The following is a 7,138-nucleotide window of genomic DNA, read 5'->3' on the forward strand; positions in this document are numbered from 1 at the left end:
CAGCACTGTCAACAAGAGAGGAATGCTCGCCTGATCCRCCTGCCTCGCGGAGCAGTGACTACCCCCAGCATCACACAGGACACTGGTGTCCAGAGCAAACATCGCATGCCGTCTCTGCAGGGAGAGCCAGCGGCTGCGCACAAGAGCCACCGCCTGTGGATCACCCCCCACCGCTTGGGTCTCCACCAGCAAGTAAGGAAAGCAACGTTTTGAGACCTGTAGCCCACAGAGCGCAGCCCAGGCGGGCTTAGCTCCATGGTGTGGTTGAGAATCCATCCCAGTGCTAGCAAGAGGCTTTCAGGAGGTGCACGGGGCCTTTTAGCTCTTCGCCAAGGCACGCCAGATTCAGCATTGATGTAGGAAGGTGCAGCCTGTTAAGCCCAGCGCAACCAAACCCCAACGAGTCCCCGCACGCGGCTGGGGAGGGGAAGCGACGGAGATGCAGCCCACCACCCTGGCGGCTCCATGCTCCCCCAGGGAGATAGGGAAGCAGCCCCTCCATGGGGTCCCCTCAGCCGCCCTGCTCCCTGGGGCGGGAGCTGTCCCTCGGGAAGGTGCCAGCTCCCGGCCCCGCACCCCAGGGAGGCGGGAGGGCTGCAAACAGCCCCCCCTGGGGCAAGGGGCCGCCCAGGAGCGAGCTGCAGACCCCATAAACACCTTTGCCCAGAGAGGGGGGGCCCCACCTTACCTGGCTCCTGCACTCCCTCAGCACCTGCCACCCCAACACGCCTGGGCCCCGCTTAAATACCGCCGCCGTCCCGACGGGCGGCTGGGCGAGCCAATGGGGAGAGCTGCCGGCGCTGCGCCGGCCAATGGGGAGCGGGAGGGGGCGGGGCGACGGGGCCACGGGCGGGGGTCGCCGTGCTGTGGGGACGAGGCCGAGGGGCCTGGCGGCGCGGGGGGCCGCGGCGGCGGGTGACACCAGCCTCCCGCCGCTCCCCTCTCCCGGCCCTCGCCTGCCCGCTTGGTTCAGCCGCTGAGCTCCGCCAGCCCCGCTCGCTCCCACCTTGCCCCCGCGTACTCTGCGTTATTAGGGAAGCGGATTCAACTGCGGGACTCTCCCGCTGCTGGAGCCACTGGAAGGAGAGCCGGAGCCTGCTGGGCGTCGGAGCCGCGGTTGAGCCCTGGTCCCACGCGCGGGGCTCGGCCAGGGGTTGCGGGGCTCGGCGTGCTCACGCCTGCGCTGGAGCTGCTCTCCGCTTGGCAGCACGGATGTCGTCCCAGAGCCCCAGAGAAGCAGGATGCGCGCAGGGGCTGTGACTCAGCCGTGATGTTTCCCTGGCAGATCTCCCCTACCCTGGAGCATGGGTGCTGCAGCTGCCAAAGGAGTAAGACATTCCCTCCCTCGCTCAGSCTTTGCCCGCCTACAGCAGTGCGTGATGATGAAACGTGCTGCTTCTCAAGTTGGCTGTGACTTTCAAGATAGGGGCTGTCTTTTACTTTTGTATTTGCAGAGGGCCTGGCGATACAGGACTCTGAACCTGGCTGTGGGAAGTCTGGGCTCTTTAATAGCAATAATAAGTAATGAAAGATTTAGCTAATGTTTTGCTCTTCTGTTTGTGCCTTTTCACCTTAAGATCTCAAGAGCCTGTTGAAACCTTCAATTAAGCTTCCTGTTGCCTGTTATTCAAGATTCATGGGGGAGGAAACTGAGGCACAGGTAAGAATTATCTGAAGTGCTCTGCAGCTATTAAACTGCTTGAGTCACCTTGTTTTTGGCTCGCGAACGCAGGAGACCTTGGTCTCGTTTCTGTATTGCCCACAGTAAGCCATGAAGTATTTGGGGTAGGAGGTTGCCTATGTTTTCTGAAAACAGGCTGTAAGCCAATAAAAATGTAGGCAACTATCAGTTGTCAGCTTTGAGGTTAAAAAGGAATCCCCCTTCTTCCTTGAGTCAGACTTATCACAGTTGAAAAAGGCCTCTGGAGGTCGTGTAGTCCAACCTGCTGCTTGAGATAGGACTATTATCAACATTAGGTCAGGTCAGCTGTGGCTTTGTCTAGCTGAGACTTCAAAAACTGCTATGGATGGAGATCTCACAACCTCTCTGGGTACCAGATCCAATGTTGCACCAGCTTTCTGATGAAGAAGCTTTTTCTAATGCCCCCAGATCAGTTCTGTTTTAAGAAGTTTGGTCGGTGAGGGAAGGGCGTAGGAGGAAGCAGAGAAGCGTGCTTGCAGAAGAGAAGGGGAATCGTGTTGGCTGGAGTGAGCCAGCCCTGCGGCCCGGGGCAGTGCCACGCACCCCAGTGACGCTGCAGCCTTTGTGCAAACACTGCAGCATCAGGACATGGGCTAAAGTCTTTCTAGAGATCTCCAGAAGCAACCCCCTTGTCTCCCAGGCCTGCCAGCAGCCCGGCTGCTAGCTGTACAGCTCTCGTTTCAGCTGTGTCCATCAGACCCTCCTGCAAATGCCTTCCACCTTACAAAGGGTCAGAGGACTCCTGATGTGGAACAGGCCTCTCCAGCTACGTGCTTCTCAGCTGCCCCAGTCCCATCTGGATTTCCGCTGAGAGGAAAGCGTGCAGATGCATGGAGGATTTGAAGGATCAGGGTTCCCACTGTTAGGCCCAATTCCTTTCCCTGCTCTGTGTTGCCTTAAAGCCCATCATCATCTCTTTGGGGACCAGAGGCCACGCAGGACACTCTGAAGCACCCCAGCTGCAAGTGCTGATCCACCGCGATGGGAAGGCTGTTGTTGTTCCTCTACGGCGTCCAATCCAATAGCAGTTTGCCAAGGTGCCGTGGCCGCTATCCCCAGGATAGACACAGGGACAAGCAAAGATGATTCATGGGTGAGGCATGTATTGCTTTGATTTCTGTTCCTCAGTTAAGTCAGGCAAAGCCCTTGGGCTTCCAGCAAACTGCTTGAGAAGCTCTGTGCCACTGCGCTCAGGTGTCCCTCTTTGAGGAGCTGGAGCACGGGGTTGTCTGGATCCCACTGAGGGGCAGAGTCCGCCCGTGGTCTTTGCCATTCATTGCCGGGCAAGTTTCACAAGACACTTGCTGACAACCCTGCTCATCTCCACTGCCCTGGGACTCCACTTTCTCGTGTTCGTCTCTTCTCCTTTACCACTTCCCCTTGCTGGGAGTGGTCCTTTGGGTAACAGTTGCAGAAATAGTTTCAGCTGGTAACATCAACTGAAAGTGCTCTTTCCCCCTCCCTCTCCAGCTTCCTCCCAGCTGCAGCATCTGCTGATGCTCCTCACAGCAGCCTTGTCCAAGGCCACAGTCTGAGCGTGTCCCTGTGCTAATCCTGCAGTGCTGGATGTTTGGATCCAGAGCAGAGCAAGGGGCAGCAGAAGGCAACTCCTCCCTGGATCCTCTCCTTATGCTACCCACCTCTTAGTCTCTTTCCTTTCTCTTTGGATGGATGATCTCCAAAAGCAATGGCCTTCGTAGTGCTGCAGCCTTCTGAAAACAGTTCTCTAGTCAGGTACCAAAAGCTCCAGCCTAACTCTTGCCTCCTGACCAACCCCTGGTTTTCCTGAGTCTTCAAAGTGGCTTCCTACTTCAGGGGCTGCTACAGCTCTCTGCTGCCCTCACCCTGCATCAGCAGAAACAAGACTTGTGTGTCTCCTGCTGCCTGGCCACCCTTCTCGCCTTGAGGGTTTCCCAGTCGCTGTTTCCCTTCCAGCGGCCTATCCTAGCATATGGGCGAGCGGCAGCAGCTCAGGTAGGTCCCTGTCCTGAGCCCCGGCCGGCTTTGCCTATGCTGCAGGAAACAGCCCGACTGGTTCTTGGCCACTGTCCCAGTCTTCCAGTTCACCTTGCTGCTGGTTTTCAGACTGCTTGTTCTCCACCCCTGTCTGCTACTCCCTCTGCACCTGCACTCTTGCTTCATACCTTCAGATATGGCTGGGGTAGATTAATATCATGCTGGCTGGTTTTTCATAGGCAGGAGGGTGGATGTTTTCTGGGCCTGCTGAGAGAGTCCTCTCTGTCTCAGGCCCTTGCTGAGACTCCTGCTCTTCCTTCCCCAGTAATCAGAAGCGAGTTTAACAGAGTCACAGGCTTCCTTTACATCAGTCCCCAATCCTGAGTTTTGGCTAGCCTTACCCCGCTTATTTTGGAAATTGTTGGAGCATCTCGGCAAATGCAGGTTCCTTCTCTGAAAGCAGACAGCTGGAGTGCATGGATTTTGCAGCAAAATCTTTTACTGCCTTGGTAAATCTTGGTGCATGAGTGGAAAGGTTTCTCTGACAGCTGGGCTCTCCCATGCTGATGCCTTGTATCTCATACAGACTCGCACCGCTCTCCTTTTCAGAGGCACTCTCAGCTGTGGCTTTTATGCTGCTGGGCACCCTGCCCACCATGGTGTGTGTCCTCCAAGAAGGCCAGCAGTTCCTACTAGCTCATACCTGTATTCTGTGATTACATTTCCCATGGATTTTGTGCTGACAAGTAGCAGTTTTGATGGAGACACCATGCTGCGGAGCACCATGACTTCAAGGAGAGCAGCATTTGTCCTGGACTCCAGCGTCATCACTTCAGTTTGGTCTTCTAAGGAACGTTGTTCTCTCTGGGTGGTGGTGATCTCATACAGGATAGTTGAGTGCAAAACAAAAAACAGCTTTTAAATGTATTTGCTTAACCTGTTGTCAATATCTGTTGTGCAGACAATGGATTCACCAGGAGCAAATATGTTTTTCTCTAGGGAAATCTGAAGGATAACAGAGCCACTGTTGAAGCAGCAGAGAGAAACTACTTCTAGCTCAGCTTCCACCACCAAAGAGCCCTGCGTGGAGGGAGAGGAAAGCAAAGTCTGGTGAGTTCCTCTTGCTGGATGCAGCGCAATCCTGTAGCATCCCAGTGCATGTGGAAACTTCTGACGTACCAGCTGAGACTGTTTGGCTCTTTATATGGGCCCTACTCTAGATATGCTATAGCATATCTATAATTTAACCTCAAGGAATGTCTCTCTTGCCCTCTAGGATGTGACATGGCTGAATTGTCACCCGCCCTCCTGAGCAGGTATGCAAAGAATACGTATTTCTGTATGTAAAAGCATAAGCATTAACCCCTGAGAGAAAGGCCAAAAATGATCTTTGACTAACTGTTTCAGTTTTGGGAGTCCTGGCTCTCAGAGCACTTCCTGCATGTCCATGAGTTAAGCCTTACAATGCACCATGTGCTAGAAGAGAAACATGGTGCAAACCCCAGAGCAACCTCTTGTCGTGATGTTCCTCATGATTTTATGGGACCAAACCCTTGCTGTTTCTTCCAGAATTCCATGTGTCCTTAGCAGTAGATATTAGGCAGTGCTATGAAGGTATCGTAAGGGAGGGACTGTGAATCATAGTGACTGTAATGGGAAACTGTCCTGCCTACCCAAGGATAAATCTGGCTTCTTCATCTAAGACTTACTTGTTTTAATCATATCCATCAGCTCTTACCTACAAGCCTGGGCTTTCCTTTCTCCTAATCCATTGTGCCAGAACTTCACTTTGAACATTACTGTGGGATGCAAGATTGCTAGAATTTTGTCCTGCTAACTGCCTCTTTTTGCAAATGAGTTCCACAGTGCCTTAAGTTTTAATAATCTGAACTGGATAGCCCTGCTGGCAGGACAGCCTAGATATTGTTTCCTCACAGCATGGGGGATTTACCAGATGGAAGAACAGTGTTTTCAATCAGACTTGTAGCTCTGAAGAAGAGAAATGCCTAAAACAATCTGAAAGGGAAGAAACTAAAACTCAGCAGCTTCTTAGGTAAAGGCAGTATAAGGAAGTCATGTTCTTTTGTTTCAACAGTTTGCAGAAACCCCCAAATCCCAGGGCTTTATCTCACTTACACCAAGTTGTAAGTTACTCTGGCAATGTTCTTGTTTTAATAAGAGAGGACCGTAAAACAAGAGCATATCTATAATTTAACCTTTAATGAAATCAATGTTCCGCTACAAGAGTGATCTAGAATTGGGCCTTACTGTACATAACCTGTTTGTAGACCCAACCGAAGGGTTGGATGCAGCACAGTTTTCGCAGTATGTGGATTTCCTGAATGAGTAAAAGTTTCTCCAGAAACTGGGCTTTTTGTTTTCTGGCTCGGCTAATTCTCGAGATGCTACGAGTCATATTGGACACCTGGCACGGGTCTGGCCCTTGAGCACTCTGTACCGTGCGGCAAGAGGTCCCGCTAGTGTGATGGGAACTGCCAAGGCTAAAAGGAAACACATCTGTTAAGCACCTGGATCCATGCATGTGCAGTTCTTAGATGGCCAGGAGATGGGACGCCACATGGTGAGGTCAAATGCAAGGTAATAAGGTGCTATCAGAAACATTTTTAGCATCTGAGTGTTAAAAAGTTGGTGTGAATAGCAGACTGCTCAGATACACGTTCCTCGTGTGCCAGCTTCAATGGGACACGCGAGGTGCTCGGGGCGGAGGGGTCGGGTCTGTATCTTCAAGTGGCTTTTTTGGAACTTCCAGCACCTCTGTAGAGATGTAAAGAATGCTGAAAAAGGTCTGAACGAGACGTCCGGGAACCCCTCGAGGCTGTGGGAAGGGGTTTTATTTCCTCACCGTGTTAGCCGTTTCGGGGCAAACCTCCTCCTGATGTTACCAAAAGGCCTCCTGATTTCGGCGACACTGAGACGGCGCTTTCCGTGCTTTGCGCAGGCCCCCGTCACACCAGCAGCGGTCGCCCGGGCCCCGTCACCTCCAGGAGGCCGCGTGGTGCCCCCCGCCAGCGCGGCACCGCGCAGATTTGGGTAGATATCGTTAAGATTTGGGGTAGATTTGGGGTTCGGGAGCTCTCGGGCTAAGGAGCGCTTGGAGGCCTCTTAGTACGCGCGGGGCCGAGAGCCGCCGCGAGAGAGGACGAGCGGGACGCGCGTCCCGTGGCGACCGCGGGGGACGTTTCGGGGGGCAATGGGAGACGGGGGCCCAGCTCCGCCGTCGGCTCGCCCGCACGGCTTTTGGGGTGGATGCGCTGGAAAAGCGGCGGGCGAGGGGCGGCGGGGCCGGCACGCGGGAGCCGCTGCTCGGCGAGAAACGTCGTTTGGGAATCGCGTTGCCGGCGCTGCGCGGGGGACGGGACGGGAGGGACGGGACACCGGGGCGGTGGGTTCCCGGGCGCGATGCCGGGACCCCCCCGCCGCTGCCGCCGCCGCCGGGGCCCCGCGGGCGGCCCCGCCCCG

General features: G+C 54.5%; 1 protein-coding gene across 10 annotated transcripts in view; it reads left to right on the top strand.

Moving 5' to 3' along the window:
* Positions 1-7,138, top strand: part of UHRF1 (ubiquitin like with PHD and ring finger domains 1) — a 43,854-nt gene that overhangs the window by 21,006 nt on the left and 15,710 nt on the right. For 2 of the 10 annotated variants that reach the window (XM_026067201.1, XM_026067210.1), the window contains exons 1-4: positions 116-192; positions 1,578-1,660; positions 4,658-4,768; positions 4,935-6,709. In XM_026067201.1, the coding sequence (XP_025922986.1) occupies positions 6,357-6,709 (353 nt within the window). In that variant the 5' untranslated portion in view covers positions 116-192; positions 1,578-1,660; positions 4,658-4,768; positions 4,935-6,356. Of the gene's footprint in view, positions 1-115; positions 193-938; positions 1,329-1,577; positions 1,661-4,657; positions 4,769-4,934; positions 6,710-7,138 lie in introns of those variants that run through there. The other 8 variants (XM_026067207.1, XM_026067211.1, XM_026067206.1 and 5 more) reach the window with 8 other exon arrangements.

Source organism: Apteryx rowi, unplaced genomic scaffold (genome assembly GCF_003343035.1).
Source record: "Apteryx rowi isolate R43461 unplaced genomic scaffold, aptRow1 scaffold_254, whole genome shotgun sequence".
In the NCBI taxonomy this organism is placed as follows: Eukaryota; Metazoa; Chordata; class Aves; order Apterygiformes; family Apterygidae; genus Apteryx; species Apteryx rowi.